The sequence below is a fragment of the Pinus tabuliformis genome, chromosome 9, assembly GCF_031772625.1.
Source record: "Pinus tabuliformis cultivar Carrire ecotype Pingquan chromosome 9, CPIR1, whole genome shotgun sequence".
Lineage (NCBI taxonomy): Eukaryota > Viridiplantae > Streptophyta > Pinopsida > Pinales > Pinaceae > Pinus > Pinus tabuliformis.
In genome coordinates, this window is record NC_142307.1 from 1397547777 (window position 1) to 1397564776 (window position 17000).

Here is a 17000-nt window from a genome sequence, read left to right on the forward strand (position 1 = left end):
TTACCATACCTATTTTTTTGAGTATTCATAAACCTCTTTATATTTTAATTTTATATTGTATTTATACATAATAATAATTAAATTTATTTTTAAATAAAGTGGACATCAGATCAAAAATGTTAAATATTAAACATTACATGTTAAAAGTTTACATTTACGTTTATATTTATGCTTACATATTTACATAAAATCTACCCTATTTTGTGTTATAGTTTACATGAGATCTACCCATACATTTACTTTTACATTTACATTTACATGTTTACATAAAATCTACTATATATTATGTTGTAGTTTACATGAGATCTACCCATACTCAACTGTAAAACGCCAACAAAATAATAACAAACCTTTGTGTAAGGAGTACTACCACCAACATCATTTCCCCTTCTTCTCATATCATCCATATGAACCTTCTGTCCAACATCTCCCATGATATATCTACTATATACAGGCCTACCTCTTTTAGATTTTACATTACCTATACCGATCCATCACATCCTGAACAAAACCAAATCCCCGAGAGGCACACTCAATACAAGCCGTAACGTTAGAAGGGGGTGTCATAAATAGTTAATATCTTAACAAACTACTTAAAAATTAAATTAAAATAAAATAATGAGCACGTAAATAAAATGGAATTGGAATTCTATTCACTCCCGCCTTGTTTAACCCTCAGTCTCATTAATTTCCACTCGCTGATTTTCGTTTTATTTTACCTTAAGCCCCACGAAACAAACAGAAGCTTTACTTGCATGAGCTCTGCCACACCCCGTAGAAATTCTGGCTATCTCATCACATCAAACTTTTAAGATATAAATCTGGGGATGAATGGACGTCTGCCGGTCTGAATCGCAGTTGAAGCGGTCCTGCTACAGAGGTCACGGTTTCGAGGCGCATGCACACCACATTCAGCTCTCGGCTCCAACAGCAATGGATCAGCTCTTAGAAACCCTGCTACAGAACTCTGACTCCCAGGTTTTAGCTGAGTCCTTGGAGCGCCTCCTGGATAAACAGGCCAGCGACAGAGATAAGAATATATTTTTGGAGAAATCGCTGGATTTCGGGTGTCATCTTCAAGAAGCGGCTAACAAATTGACGAGACAACGTGCTACACATCACAACTATATTGTTTGGCCGCTTACGTATGACCTCACGGTCAAGGTACAGGGCTTAGGGTTTCATCTTAGGCAACTGGCTATTTTCCATTACAGAACTTTTTAAATTTAAACTATATATAATAAGACGGATTAAAATACCAATTTATTTCTGCCAAATCTTTCATGGTATTGATTGTGCTTAAATTAGATATGGAAGAGAGCCAATTTGCACATACCTATTTTGTTTATTAGATTTATATGATACACGTTCAAAACGAATTAATTATCCCCATTCCTAGGTTAGTAAAAGGAGAGCGTTTGCCACTTTAATGAAAACATAGAAAGCATAGATGTTCCCGTATTTTTACTTTGTACTATCAAAATAAGTCACTCTGTGGAATTCTGTACGAAAGTTAATCTTACGAGCTGTAGGAATTTGCCTTGAGATGGGCAATTATCACAAGTCTTAGTGACGGGAAGTTGCCTCGAGAATGTAGTTTCAGAGAAACTTCTACTGATTTTAAGAGCAGTGGGAAGTGACTCCTGTGGCGCTTTAGATCGAATCATGTTTCTTTTTTCCTTTATAAATTTCTGTCTTGATTTTCATTTTGAGTTTCTGCAAGTTGAGTTTTGAAGATCGACACGGTGCCCTAGTTATCTCACTAAAAAATTGCAAAAACACTGTTTGTGTTTTTGCCTAACTTGCAACAGTCATAGTTACATTATATAGTATATAATATTACTAACTATAATAAAAATTAAAATAGTATTGGTAATTTAGTTTTAAATTCACAGCTAGACACCAACCAAATTGATATATGAGACACCCTTTAGTGTTGATTATGTAGATTGTAGGATAAAATTTGGACGCAAAGTAACGTCATAATGGCTGAATCATTGGCGCTGAACTTACCTTTCTATCTCAGAGTGGATTGTTTAAGAGAGTATTCTCTCATGCGAGAGCAATAACTGCGAGAATCACAAGAAGCATAGAGGGGTAAAGTCATAAATATGGGTTTATTGATTTCAGGATCGAGGAAGAAGCTGAAAACTGCTGTCAAATGTTTCCAAAGTACATATTTGGAAACATGTAAATTGTGCTATGACGTGCATTGCATCAGCCCTTAACCCTACTTGACAAATATTCTAGGAGAGCACTTTTGATTGTGGATCCGAAAGCTTACCAAAGAAGAATAGGTTTCTACTAGCGGATTTTCAAGGTATGTTGGAAGCCCGTGTGGAACATGCCCAAGGCTTAACGCAAGATGACCTTCTCCTTTGAGTCTCAATAATGGATTCTAAAGACAAGTTCACTTAGTGTCAAACTTTCTGATATACTTTTGTCCAATGTAAAACATCACGCCTGTTTATTTTGCAAGGTGCTATTTAACAGATTTATGCCACCACTATATTCTTCCTGCCAGGTTACATATCACCCTAGTTTCATTTCTAGTAGCTAAAACCCTTTTGTATTCTTATTCTCTCAGATTTTATGGACAAATTTATGGAAATAAGCTTTGCTGGTATGCTCTTGAAAAGGCTGCACGTTCCTGAAAACATGGAGAAAGAATAGTAAAAATCTATAGAAAACATTACAAGCAGTACAAATATTTATAAAATCCTAACAGTAACAAAGGAAGAGGTACAGAGCTTGATTCTACCTCAAGAATGATCTAGGAGCAGAGAAATTGATTAAGACGCTGTGAAATTTTAAAACCCCTGTTTTATAGTGCTGAAACAGTTTGTCTAGATGGCTTTCTGCTGCATGAACTGTGATTGTGAAGTCCTTGTTGCTGCTGGAACTGTGATTTTGAAGCCCTTATTGTTGCTGTTGTGCCAAAACCTGTCTTGTTTGCATTGAAAACCATTGGTGTGGATGCCCTAGATGTCCCAATTCATCTTTGTTTTAGGGATGAAGGAGAGATGAAGAGGAAGAATCTCTGGTGAAAATGAGCCAAAAATGGATCTTTTTTGGACACTCATAACATGCTCAATGAGTTTTTCAGCGGGTCAATGAGCTAAACTCATTGAGCCACCAAAGACTAACCCACGAATGACCTATCACTGCTTGTTAGGCCCTGGTTTGACATGCAACTAGGTGCTAAACACGAGTCTATTGAGTTTGACATATAGGAGTGTCAAAGTAGCATGGGAATGGTGCTGAGTCGGGTTTTACGAAAGAGTCTAGGTCAGCCTTGATGCATGTGGTAGCTATGATGCACATACTCATAGGTTGAACTTGAAAAACGACTTTGACTCATCAATGCATTGAAATTATTTGATAAGGGGGTCATGGCAAGTTTGACTTGCAAATTTGGATCAAATCGACGAGTCTACTAATTATGACTCATGAACATGCATGCAGAGATATACACACACATGGTTTTCATTATCCCCTTCCTAAAGTTGAGAAAGTCATATATGTTTCTGAATTCAATATGACATTACACTGATTTATTCTTTCATTTTTAACTCTGAGATTTATTATGCAGGGCCTATATAACTAGACACCTTGCCATATTTCGAACCAATCATGCCAATCTTGGATTTTGTATAGGAGAGAGTTGTAAAGATGGTGGGCCTTAATGGTAAGTGGTTGAGGAGCATCTAGTTTTTTTCTTTTCTATTTTTTTTTTGGTACTTGGAGGAATCCAGCAGCCCGCCTGACACTAACTACTAGTAAACCTTTGGGGGTTTACACCTTGTCCTCCTTGATGTAAACCAGGCTCACTATAGGGGGGATTTAAACTTGGGTCTGCCTTGTTTCAACGATTTCACAAACTTCGAATTAACCAATTGAGCTGCCCCCTTGGGATTTCCTTTCTAATTTTGTGTCGGTCAGACTTGTGTTATAAAAGTAACTTTGTAGTTAGGATCCTAAAACTTCGTGCTCATTAGTTGCAAAATTTTCTCAAAGACATGCATGGCTAAAATTTAATTTTGATGAATTATAGGATAGGTAAGATAATTTATAAATGTCATATGAATGACAACAATATGTTTGTCAATGGGAACAATGAAGTATATCTAGTGTAGATACATAGCAAGAGTGTGAAAGAAGCTTCTATAGTGATGTTATTGAAAGTAGATAAAGATCTTAGTATCTAGCTAAAAGAGAAGTGCAAGGTACATGAAAAATGGCTAGAAACCCCAAACAATGCACAATACATAAAAGAGAAAGTCAAGGTATGTTGGAACTAGATACTGAAGTTGAGGGGACAAAGAATCAAGCTTCTCAATAGAGTCATCAATCATTGTGAAAGGGGTCAATTTATGGTTGGATGATGTCGTCTAGAGAGTGTCCAGGGTCAAGGATGCTCAGTTGCAAGCTCCTGGGAGGCGTACTAGAATGAGCGGGTCCATTTTTCTTAGCATCCAAGCTATGGGGAATAAACTCTAGATGGAGGACTCATTGCTCGACATAGCATGGAGAGTCTCTTGGAGTTGATTTGTTTGTTGGATTAGTGGTGTTTATCATGGGGTTCAGAGCTACATCTTTCAAGGGTTTCGATTAGGTCGATCGACTCATCAAGGAGGGGGGAGAGGAAACTTGAGGTCTCACTATTACGAATATAATTCATAACAAGTAAAATAAATAAAATTAATGTAAATATTAAATAATCAAATATTTGTTATGTTAAATAGTCATTAAGTTAAGTGAAAAGGCATGTCTAAAAGACATGCCCAGTCACGAAAGGACACTGCTTAGGTATATATATGCGGGTCCTCATTGTAACATTCATCACTTATACATTTTTATATATAATAAATTATTATTACAAAATACCTCTTGTGTATTTTTACATTCAAGTCTACAAGCTATCAGTTTTTATGTTTCAGTGGTATTAGAGCCATGGCGCAAAATAAAATCATGTGGGTCTTTGAATGTTGTTCGCCACACAATGTGCCATTACATTCACATCCTGAATGCGTTGAGCAATTTAGTAAAATTCAAGAAGCATTTCAGCGTTTAGAAAAATCATATGCAGAAGTTAAAGCATGTCGAAAGGAAATCGATAATAAGGAAGATGATGATTCCGATGAAGCTGATATAGATCAAGATAATGATTCCGATGAAGCTGGTCTTGATATGGGTGAGAATAATATAGATCAAGATAATGATCCAAATGAAGATGATGTGGATGAGGACTATCTTGAAAAACAAGAAGATGAACACTATCATAACAATGAGGAAGATGTTAAAGAAGACATTGATGATGATGAAGAAGAAAAAAATCATGTTAGGGTGCAGAGAGATATTTTGGAGGGTCTCATGGCTCAAGGCTCAAAGAATACAACGCATTTAAAGGAAGTGCTGGAGGAAGTGTCACCTCCGACCATCCTTGAAGCTTCAGGTGAGAGTGGCAAGGGCTACGAACTAATATGACAAATGAGACAACAACAATTGTTGCAGGAAATTCCGTGACTGTTTCAACTTCATCTTCAATCACGAGAGCACAGTCTATTGTTTGCAAAGATACTAATTCAGGAGCACAAGAATCACATGGCAAGAATGAACCCCAAGCAATGGGTAAAGCCATCAAAGTGTGTGATGATGCTGCAGAAAATGACCTGGCAGTATCATCCTTGTCTGTAGTTCCTCCTTTAGATGCAATAGAATCACATGGTAGGTCCAGACCTCAAACAATTGATAATACCATATTTGTGCTTAATGCTGCTACAGGAAATCTTGTAAAGTTGGCAACCTCCTCTACACAGGAAGTGAAGTCCAGTGCTAGTGAAGATTGCACCTTAGAGGTACTGGAACCACATAGTGGATATGTACCTCAAAACATTAGTAAGACAACATCAATATTTTAAACTACTGCAGAGAAACCTGTATCATTGTCATCTCTCTCGATCAAGAGAGCACAAGCTATTTTGAAAGAAGATTCTTATTTGGAAGACTTGGAATTGAATGGAGGGCCTAAGTCTCAAATTGTTAATGATGCTACTGCAGATGCTGAGGCACATTTCTTGCATCTATTAAGACCACCCAGAGCAGTGATGGTGTATCTCCATTAGATTTTGTCAATGCTCTCATGCGAGAATACAATGATGAGTCACATCGAAATATATCCTTAGAGAGAGATGATAATCAGACCCAAATTTCTTGGGGAACTTTGGGACTTTAAGCATCTACTATTTTTCGTGATGTTGCAGGGATTTCCACTATGCTTGGAGGAACAGATAGCGAAATAAAGCAGAGAAAGATTTCCATTTCAAGAAAACAAGGGAAGCCTACGTAGAGTACTTGCCCTGTAGTGATGGCAGATTTTGGTAGTAAGAATGCTTCAGAAACAGACAAGAATATAGCAACAATGTTCAACATTTTGAGAAAGCATAAGCATTCTGGGTTGGAGGCTTTGGTTCTAAATAGTCGGTTGTTTTCCCAGACAGTGGAAAATATCTTTCCACTGTCATTTTTGGTGAAAGATGGCCGTGTTGAGTTAAATTTGGATAACAATAAGAACCATATTGTTGTTCCCAGAAATGCTCTCACAGCTAGCGGAATGGCTTCTGGAGAAGGTTCTTACAGTTAATTCATTTTCCGATTTGATTACAACGACTCCATTAGAGAATTCGTGCAACAGGATGACATGATGGACTGGCAACAAAATAATGTGGAACCTGAAGTTATGTATGGTCGCTTCTTTAAAAGGGATACTTCCCATTACTCAGTCAACGAAAAACTTATGTATAGATGTGCTGTCATTATAGAGGATTTTTGGGCTGGTGAAGTTTTACCTCTCCCAAGGCATTTGAGTACGCACTTTATTATATTGCTGGCAAAGACTGGCCGGAAGCTCCGTCCACTCCAAGAATACTGTTGTCTGTGTCAATGGAATCAAAATGACAATTGGGTGCTTACTGCATCAAAGGACCAATTGTTCACGAGAATCAAAGGAGGGAAACTGTTTAAATTGGCAACTAGGGCCAAACTCCATGTGGGTCATCTTATTTATGGCAGCTGATATTTTTCTTGGATCCCTCTCATCGAGAGGTGTAGGATTGATCTAAAGATCATCCGATTCCGACAAGTATTAATGGAGTTATGAATTTATTTGTGTTATAAGACAATTTGTCAAGGTCGGCTAGCAACCAAATAAACCCCACATGTGCTCAACGTTTTAGTATAAAAGGAGATGACTGGAGAGTCATTTCTCACACACACTTCTATCTTGATTTCTCTCCACTTGTCTTGGGTTTTAGTGGAAGAGAAATCTGGGAATGGAAGCCCTAGACGTTGGAGGAAAGAAGATTAAGGGAGCTGCCCTAGAGGAGATGCCTTAGCCCTAGACGCTGTCAAAGAAGAAGTCTAAAACGTTGTCAAGGAAGCATGCCCTAGCCGCAGTCTTGGAGGAATCTTATCAAAGCTAAGAGAGGCCCTAACACTGTCCAAAAGGCAGCCCTAAACGCAGTCTAAGGGCAGCCCTAAACGCAGTCCAAAAGGTAGCCCTAAACGCAGTCTAATGGCAGCCCTAAACGCAGTCCAAAAGGCAACCCTAAACGCAGTCTAAGGGCAGCCCTAAACGCAATCCAAAAGGCAGCGCAGTCTAATGGCAGCCCTAAACGCAGTCCAAAAGGCAACCCTAAACGCAGTCTAAGGGCAACCCTAAATGTTGTCTAAAGGCAACCCTAAACACAGTCTAAAGGGAGCCCTAATGATAACCTACGGTGCCCTAGATGCAGACCTAATATGACTGAAAAGGTGGGCTGTAGGTGACCCTCAAAACAGGGGCAGCATGAGAGTTTGAGGACTCAAACATGCCCAGGACAACAATGCTAATAAATGGGACAGTTGGGCTACATGGTGCTGTTAAGACACATGGGACAGCAGCAAGGGATGGCAAGGCAAAGGGGACATCAACAAGGGGACAACAACAAGGTATAGTATCACTGTTAGGGACAACAACTACAACATATATCTAGGCAGCAGTGGCAAGGGACAACTGCATAATAAATGGGACAGCAAGATATGCTAAGATAAATGGGACAACTAGGCATGATGCTTGGTGCAACAAACAGTGGGACAACAAGCACTCATAGGAGCAGCAATGGACGGCTAGCATGGTACAACAAGGTTGCAAATGGGACATCAGCCAAGTATGGTGCTGCAAACTCATTAGACAACAACAAGGTACAATGTGCTAGTAAATGGGACAGCAAAGGGATGCTAAAGCAAAGTGGGACAACAACTGTGACATGACAACAACAAGCATAGACAACAGCAAGGTACAGTGTGCTAGTAAATGGGACAACAAAGGGATGCTAAAGCAAAGTGGGACAGCGGCTGTGACATGACAGTAGCAAGCATGGCAAGCGCGGACAACATGGATAACAGTGGCAAGCATGGTGATGCAAGCACATGAGACATGCTGTATGACAACATGGTTCAACAATGGCACATGGGACAACAGTGCAACATAAGGGGCAGTCGTCATGAGGTCTAGCATTGTGATGATGGGTGCAGCACAGTGAGGTGCAACATGATGACGAGATGCAACACAATGATAGGTGAAGGAGTCACCTTGGAGAATTAGTTGAAGCAGCATGTCTTCAATTGATCTCATGTATCATCTTCTTAGAGATGATCTATGCTCTTATCTAGATAAGTCAAAGTGTTGTCTTCTGTTGTAAATGTACTGTCTCTCTCTCTCTCTCTCTCTCCTGAACTATTGAAGAACATATAAGAAAAAATGATCAAGGGTTTCCCCACATTGGGGTTTGTCCCTGGCTAGCACCACATCTTGTGTCCTCTTGTCTTGGCTTGTCTTCTGCGATTTATGTTTATGTTCTCTCATGTATCATCTTCTTAGAGATGATCTATGCTCTTATCTAGATAAGTCAAAGTGTTGTATTCTGTTGTAAATGTACTATCTCTCTCTCTCTCCTGAACTATTGAAGAACATGTAAGAAAAAATGATCAAGGGTTTCCCCACATTGGGGTTTGTCCCTGGCTAGCGCCACATCTTGTGTCCTCTTGTCTTGGCTTGTCTTCTGCGATTTATGTTTATGTTCTATTTGCAGTTTACTTTAATGCTGATGTGATTGCTAATCTGGAAAAGATATTGAGCTAACTGTGAAAGTTGAAATAAATTGCTTTAAGCATAGAACATACCTAAAATTAACATGATATTAGAGCTGAGGTGAAGACAAAGCCCAAGCAAGAGTGAAAGAGCAATCACCGAAGATAGTTGGGAAAGAACAAAAGGATTAGTGGATTCCTCATCCCTCTTCAAATTCACCGAGGGTGAAGTCAAAGCAGAGAATATTATTAGAATGGCGCAGCGGAAGTTTTTGATGGCCTACCTAAAGATCACTTAAATGGAAAGTCTGGATCTAAGGGTGGAAGGAAAGGCAGATGCCTTGGTTGCAATAAGTTCGACCATTATGCGGAGGAGTGTTCGAATGGCAGGGACATATCACTTGATGATGATAACAATCATTCCAGGGACATCTTCAATGATGAGAGGAATGGCAGGTAATGCAGGTCGTCAAGGTAACGATTGACTCTTCAAAGAAAGTAAGGAACCCCAGGTAAGAAGAATCAAATGGTGTTTCTGATAAGATAAAGAAGCGTTATCTTGTATTGGCCGTCTCCTTCAGATTCTTTGGGAATCTGGATTATTGATTGTAGTGCTCCAAAGCACTTCAACGGATAGAAGGGTGCTCTCTCTAATTTGGTAGAGATGGAAACATTCATGGGATTATACTTGGAGCCGATGCCACCTATCTCGGAAAGGGTGTAGGAAATGTTACCCCTCAATTAAATGAGGGTAACTCGATTCATCTACATAATCTCTTTTATGTACTTGATCGCAAGAAGAACCTGGTGTCCATTTCGGTAATGGAAGTCAAAGGTTACAGGGTGGCATTCATTGATGTAAAGGTACGTGTTTGAAAATGAAATTTTCAAAGATGCTTTTACTCATGGGTTCAGGGTTGGCAATTTGTATCAAGTTGCAGGATGGTCCATTGGGGACCATGTCAATTGACATATCTCATCTATAGCACCAGAGGTCTACTTATTATAGGACCCTACACGATGTGAGTCAGATGGTGACTAGGATGCCTGAATTCAAGAAGAGCATGAAGGTACATGTCTGAGATGTACTGAAGGAAAATCTTACAAGGGGACCATTCCCCTCATGTAGCAGGTCCACAGGTTTGGAACAACCCGAGGGGTTTGAGATTCATGATCAGGAATCTCATGTATGCAGGTGGAAGAAAGCCCTTTATGGCTTGAAGCAAAACACCCCGGGCATAGTATGAGAGGATTGATAGCTGTCAGATGAAGCTGAGATTCACTAGGAGTGAAGCCGATCCAAACCATTGCTTGAAGGTTGTGGATGATAGACCTCTCATACGGCACATTCTGAGGACGACCTATTTCTAACAGGTGCAGACCCTCTCATTTGCAGAAGTAAGAGGGAGTTGGATTCCGGATGTGGAAAGGTAAACTGCAAGCCTGCGACTACCTCGAGGATCTTAACTTTCAGAAGTTATATGGTAGTGATGTCGGACCAGATTTGGGAAATGCCTCTGAGTTTCATAAATTCATTTGTGTTGATGTTCTTGGTGAACTTCTGTCCAGACATATGTTTTGCAGTTAGTATGATGAACTCATATATGGTTGAGCCTCACTGGATTGGTGTCAAGAATCTTCTTAGATATCTTCAGGGCACAATCTCTCATGAATTGAGATACATTGTTGGAAATGTGAAGCTGCTTGATTATTTGAATGCTGACTAGGTAGGCAGTGTGGAGGATCGCAAGAGCACTTCTGAGTGCTAGTTCTCTTTGGGTTCTTCTTCGATATCCAGGATAAGAAGGAAGCAGAAGACAGTTGCTTTGAGCACTGTTGAAACCGAATATATAGCTACGAGTATGATCTCGTGTGAAGCTGCTTAGTTGTGGAAGCTCTTTAGCGAGTTGTTTGTACACATGGTGGATACCACTGTGATCCTCTGTATCAACCAGGGGGGGATTCAATTGTTGAGGAATCCCGTATTCTATGATTGCTCCAGCAGATAGACATCAGATACTACCTTATCAAGGATATGGTACGTCGATGAGCGAGGAGGCTCCATCACATTGAGACTGATGTACAGGTCATAGACATTTTGTCAAAGCCCCGGGGAAAGGTCAAATTTGTGACTTTCCTGAACGACTTGGTGTCGTTGAGAGACCCTCTTATGAGGGTCCTGCATGTTGCATGAATTGAGCTCTTGGGAGCTCCAGGGGGCTTGGGGTACTTATTGGAGCAATACACAACCATAGGGCGACTCACCCTCCCCTAACGGTGCACTGTGTACAGGGTGAATGGCTCAGCCTTCCCTTGTGATACCCCAAGGCGACTTAGGGACATGATGAATGGTTCTCCTGTCGAGGCATCCTACCCATGCAGTCTGGGACTCATGGGAAGTACCTCTCATCTGGCCAATGAGTAGGGAAATGGGGTTAGGGACCATAATAGTACTATCGATGGACACATCATTGTATGCTAGGATGACCTCCATTGATTTGGGATCAATAAAATTGACTTTGGGTTAGTAGAGAATGGTATGAGACATTCTCGATCAATTCTTCGTCTTCATGGTTCAGCAGAGCAGAGCACAATAGAGCATAATAGAGCAGAGCTTAGTAGAACAGAGCAGAACTCAGCAGAGCAGAGCAATGTAGGGCACTGATGGGAGAGATAGTACAGTCGGACATATGGATAAGCGAATGGAGTTCTCCCTAGTTGAGAGGGAGTGTTAAAATTGGCAACTAGGGCCAAACTCCATGTGGGTCATCTTATTTATGGCAACTGATATTTTTCTTGGATCCCCCTCCCATTGAGAGGTGTAGGATTGATCTAAAGATCATCTGATTCTGACAAGTATTCATGGAGTTATGAATTTATTTGTGTTATAAGACAATTTGTCAAGGTCGGCCAACAACCAAATAAACCCCACATGTGCCCAATGTTTTAGTACAAAAGGAGATGACTGGAGAGTCATTTCTCACACACACTTCTATCTTGATTTCTCACCACTTGTTTTGGGTTTTAGTGGAAGCGGAATCTAGGAGTGGAAGCCTTAGACGTTGGAGGAAAGAAGACTAAGGGAGCTGCCCTAGCCCTAGACGCTGTCAAAGAAGAAGTCTAAAACACTGTCAAGGAAGCATGCCCTAGCCGTAGTCTTGGAAGAATCTTATCAAAGCTAAGAGAGGCCCTAACGTTGTCCAAAAGGTAGCCCTAAACGCAGTCTAAGGGCGGCCCTAAACACTGTCCAAAAGGCAACCCTAAACGTAGTCTAATGGTAGTCCTAAACGCTGTCCAAAAGACAGCTTTAAACGCAATCTAGGCAGCAGTGGCAAGGGACAACTGCATAATAAATGGGACAACAAGATATGCTAAGAGAAATGGGACAACTAGGCATGATGCTTGGTGCAACAAGCAGTGGGACAACTAGGCATGATGCTTGGTGCAACAAACAGTGGGACAACAAGCACTCATAGGAGCAGCGATGGACGGCTAGCATTGGTACTACAAGGTTGCAAATGGGACAACAACCAAGTATGGTGCTGCAAACTCATTAGACAACAGCAAGGTACATTGTGCTAGTAAATGGGACAACAAAGGGATGCTAAAGCAAAGTGGGACAACAACTGTGACATGACAACAACAATCATAGACAACAGCAAGGTACAGTGTGCTAGTAAATGGGACATCAAAGGGATGCTAAAGCAAAGTGGGACAGCAGCTGTGACATGACAGCAGCAAGCATGGCAAGCGCGGACATCATGAATAGAAATGGCAAGCATGGTGATGCAAGCACATGAGACATGCTGTATGCCAACATGGTTCAACAATGGCGCATGGGACAACTGTGCAGCATAAGGTGCAACAGTCATGAGGTCTAACATTGTGATGATGGGTGTAGCACGATGAGGTGTAGCATGATGACGAGATGCAGCACAATGATAGGTGAAGGAGTCACCTTGGAGAATCAGTTGAAGCAACATGTCTTCAACTAATCTCATGTATCATCTTCTTAAAGATGATCTATGCTCTTATCTAGATATGTCAAAGTGTTGACTTCTGTTGTAAATGTACTATCTCTCTCTCTTTGATAACCATTGAAGAACATATAAGAAGAATTGATCAAAGGTTTCCCCAAATTGGGGTTTGTCCCTGGCTAGCGCAACATCTTGTGTCCTCTTGTCTTGGCTTGTCTTCTGCAATTTATGTTTATGTTCTATTTGCAGTTTACTTTAATGCTGATGTGATTGCTAATCTGGAAAAGATATTGAGCTAACTGTGAAAATTGAAATAAATTGCTCTAAGCATAGAACATACCTAAAATTAACAGAAACGATTGCATAGACAACCCTGCTCTGCCCAAGAACCATGGACCAGAGTCATAAATCAACTTCCTGTCTTCAACTTTATGAAAGATTGCCATAAAGAAACCTCTAGCCAGAGGGTATATATTCAAATCATCATAGATTAAAGGTTTCCAAAGCTCAGTGATACAAGAGTGAACATCAACTAGCTTCGGCCACAGGCTGTTGAACTTGTAGATTAGACCAACTTAGAGAAAAATTTCGCCTCTTGCAAAGCTTCAGACTCCAGAGGAATCTCATTCGAAGGGGGTTCATGGACTGATAGCCTAGAGGAGGGACCAAAGTCGTTTTTCACTATATCACGAAAAGAGAGGGGCCACAACCTAAGAAATTCCCTTCGAGGCATATCTAGAACCATTGACCAACTTCAAGGGCATCGCTAAAGGAGCATGGGGCGGAATCAGCGTGGAAGCATCACACATCAAAACTCGATGACCATAAACAAGGGACAAATTCGAACCAACCGCCAATAGGGGGGAATGAGAAGATCTGATGGTAGAAGACACGTTCTTGAGACCATCCGCCATGGCGAAAGGAAGGCCAACCATAGAGGATGAACCAAGAAAACTTAAGCAATCCACAACCACAGACAACAGGAAGTTCGAAGAGAGAACTCGATCAACAATAGTTGAAGAGGAGGGGGCCGAAGGAGCCATGAGAGAGGGAACCTCCATTAGAAAAGTTGTGAAGCAGGAGGAGAGATGATAGGTTAGGGCCGAACCCTAGTCGTTGAAACGAAACCACCGTGCATAGGAGCCATTTTTCATATCCCATCGCACATTATTAATAGACCTTTTCAAGAGTAATAATTAGGAAAATATAGAGCACAAGTTTAATCATCCCATTACACATTATTAATAGACCTTTTTAAATATTAAAATCTGAGCGACAATTTCTCTCGTTGCACAATTTATTAGATATTGCTTTCAACTTTATTATATTGTCCACACATGTATTTTCCAATTATATTGTCAATTTTTCCTTTTTACTTGAACAAAATTGGATTAAAGTATATTACTACAAGCTGATCCAATGTAATGAATTGGATGGTTCATAAACACATATTTCGCACACAAAGTGAAGAATGAAGGCACACAAAGCACATAAAGGAAGTACATATTTGATATTGAATTATTTGGTGATCAATACAATTACAATGGTGTATAACTATAAATACACACAAAGGTGATAAGTTGTGCCCTCTAGCAAACAGATGACTCATCATAATTAGGGTATTCAGAGCATGGGTTTTGGCAGCACTCCTGCTCTAGAACTATGCTCCCAAGTGATTCCAATACAGGGGTATGGGATTAGCATTTAATCAAGAGCACTGAGCCCTCTATGTACCCTGTTGTTGGTGGCGGTGTTGTTGTTGAACTCAATTGCCATGACATTAGTAAAAATGTACCCTTTACTCAAGCCAAAACCATTGATTAGGCATGTTAAGCTTTCCACCTTATTTTAACACATGGTTCACCAATTTCATCAAACTTGAAGGTTGTTGACTTGAGAAGCAACTAGTTGGATGTACTTGTATCCACTAGTATCACCAAGCCCTAGTGTTGATGCCCTTGTTGGATTGAGGCAAAGGCGATAGGAGGAAATAGATGATGCTACTGATAATGAGGATCTCAATACAGGGGATGATTTTGGAGGCCATTTAGAACCTTAATGCTAATGTATTTTGTTTCAAATATTTAAGGCACCTATCAAATGTTGTGCTCTCTTTTGCTTAGTTTTCCGTTATCTCTCTAAAGGACATGTTCTTGGATTCACTCTCTCTATAAGGTTGCACTTCTCTTGGCTGTTTTTTTTTTCAAATGTTGCGCTGCCCTAATGCTTGTTTGTTTTTCTGTTTATTGCTGAATTTTGGTTTTGTGATGCTTTTGTTCAATTCTGTGAGTATTTCTTGTGAATCTCAATGAGAAGTAGGGATTAAGTGTTGTGTTCAGGACCACTTTTACTTGTCTAGGTGAAAGAGATATGCAGTTTAGACTGGCTGAAATTGACATTCCCAGGACAAGGTTCCTTTTGGCCTTGCTGCATAGTCTGTTATACATTAGTGCCCTTTTGTTTCAATTTGGAAATAGCCTATGATGGGAATACACATCCTTTTTTGCCAGACAGTGCTTTGGAGATCACATGACAGATGTGAATATATTCTCTTTCTTGTTGGCTCTTCTTTTATGCCATAGACTGTTTTGGAGATCATTTGACACACATGTAAATAAGTATTTTTATTCTTGACTTGTATTTTCCTTTGTTTGATACCTCTTCAAAATGTCTTGTTTGTCTCCGATATTTGTCCAGATGGTTTCTGTTAAATATACTCGAAATATATAGCTAGCTTTATCTCTTTATCTGCGTTCATTTATTTATTAGAAACACAATTGTTACTCTTGAAAATTTCATATTTGGATAAACTTAGATGAGAGATAAAACTACATATTTATTTTTGTGTGAGGGCTATTCATTACGAGGTTGACAATTGGGTATGTTATTGGTTATATCATTGCCATTTCACATTTTCCTTTGTTTATGGTCAAATGTTGCAGAATTGTGTTGGTTGTTTTTAGTTTCAGTTGGATTTGTGACTATAAATACTTAGAAGAAGACTTATCAAATTAATCATTATTTCCAATATGGAATTGTTCTTTCATTTTAGTTTCTTGCCCTGTGTGCTTGATTATAAAAGGGATTCAGTTAACATTGTCTATGTATTTTGTGAATGAAGGTTTTCTCGTTATTAGGGACACAGAGCCTTTGTTATGCTGCTGCTACTTGTACAATGTTTTACAAGCTTTCTGTCGACCCTGCATGCTATGCGGATGTAGATTTGACAACAAGAGGTGTCAGTAATATGACTGTTTTAAAGATGGTACAGCGTGCTGGTCAGTGCTTTAGGTTAGTTTCTCCTGCTGAAGCTAGTTGGTGACATTAATTAGTTGTTAAAGTTTGATTTTGATAGATTGGGTCTTTTTTTGATATTATTGCATCTGTTGTTAATGACACAATAATTTCTCAATTTTTAGGTTTTTCCTGGTAAGTTCTTAAATATTAGTTATATTCAGTTATTAGTCACATGTTTTTTCTTGTTCGTAAGTCTTGGTGGTGTTTATAAGGAAATAAATTTGTAACACTTGCATTTTCTTATAATGCATATTTTGAGTCTTTATGTTTTCAGTTGTATCTCGGAAAATGCTTAGGCCTATAAAACACCTAACTGGATTGATTTGTAGCATCATTACTTCCTAGAGGATCAGAGATCTCATTCAATTGGATCATTAGCATGATAGAAGTGCGTGTTTCATTTTGAATTTTAAAGCACATTGAAGAAACTTCTTGATTTTAATTCACAATTATTTTTATGGTACATCTAAAGGAGGTTACAATCTTGATAAAAATAAAATCTTCAAATTTTATCACTCGTGCAATATTATGAAAGTCCAAAGCTTTAGAAGAAGCAAGTATTTTGTCTATTTATGTTTGGAAAACTTCACTGTTCTT

The 17000-nt window shown here is 39.4% G+C and overlaps 1 protein-coding gene across 1 annotated transcript in view; it reads left to right on the forward strand.

Annotated features, from left to right (window-relative positions):
* The first annotated feature begins 677 nt into the window (after positions 1–677).
* The window catches only part of LOC149153766 (F-box protein At4g02760-like), a 94987-nt gene continuing 78664 nt past the window's right edge, over positions 678–17000 (forward strand). The window contains exons 1-2 of the mRNA XM_089439272.1: positions 678–1164; positions 16228–16397. Of these exons, the coding sequence (XP_089295398.1) occupies positions 832–1164; positions 16228–16397 (503 nt within the window). The 5' untranslated portion in view covers positions 678–831. The remainder of the gene's footprint in view (positions 1165–16227; positions 16398–17000) is intronic.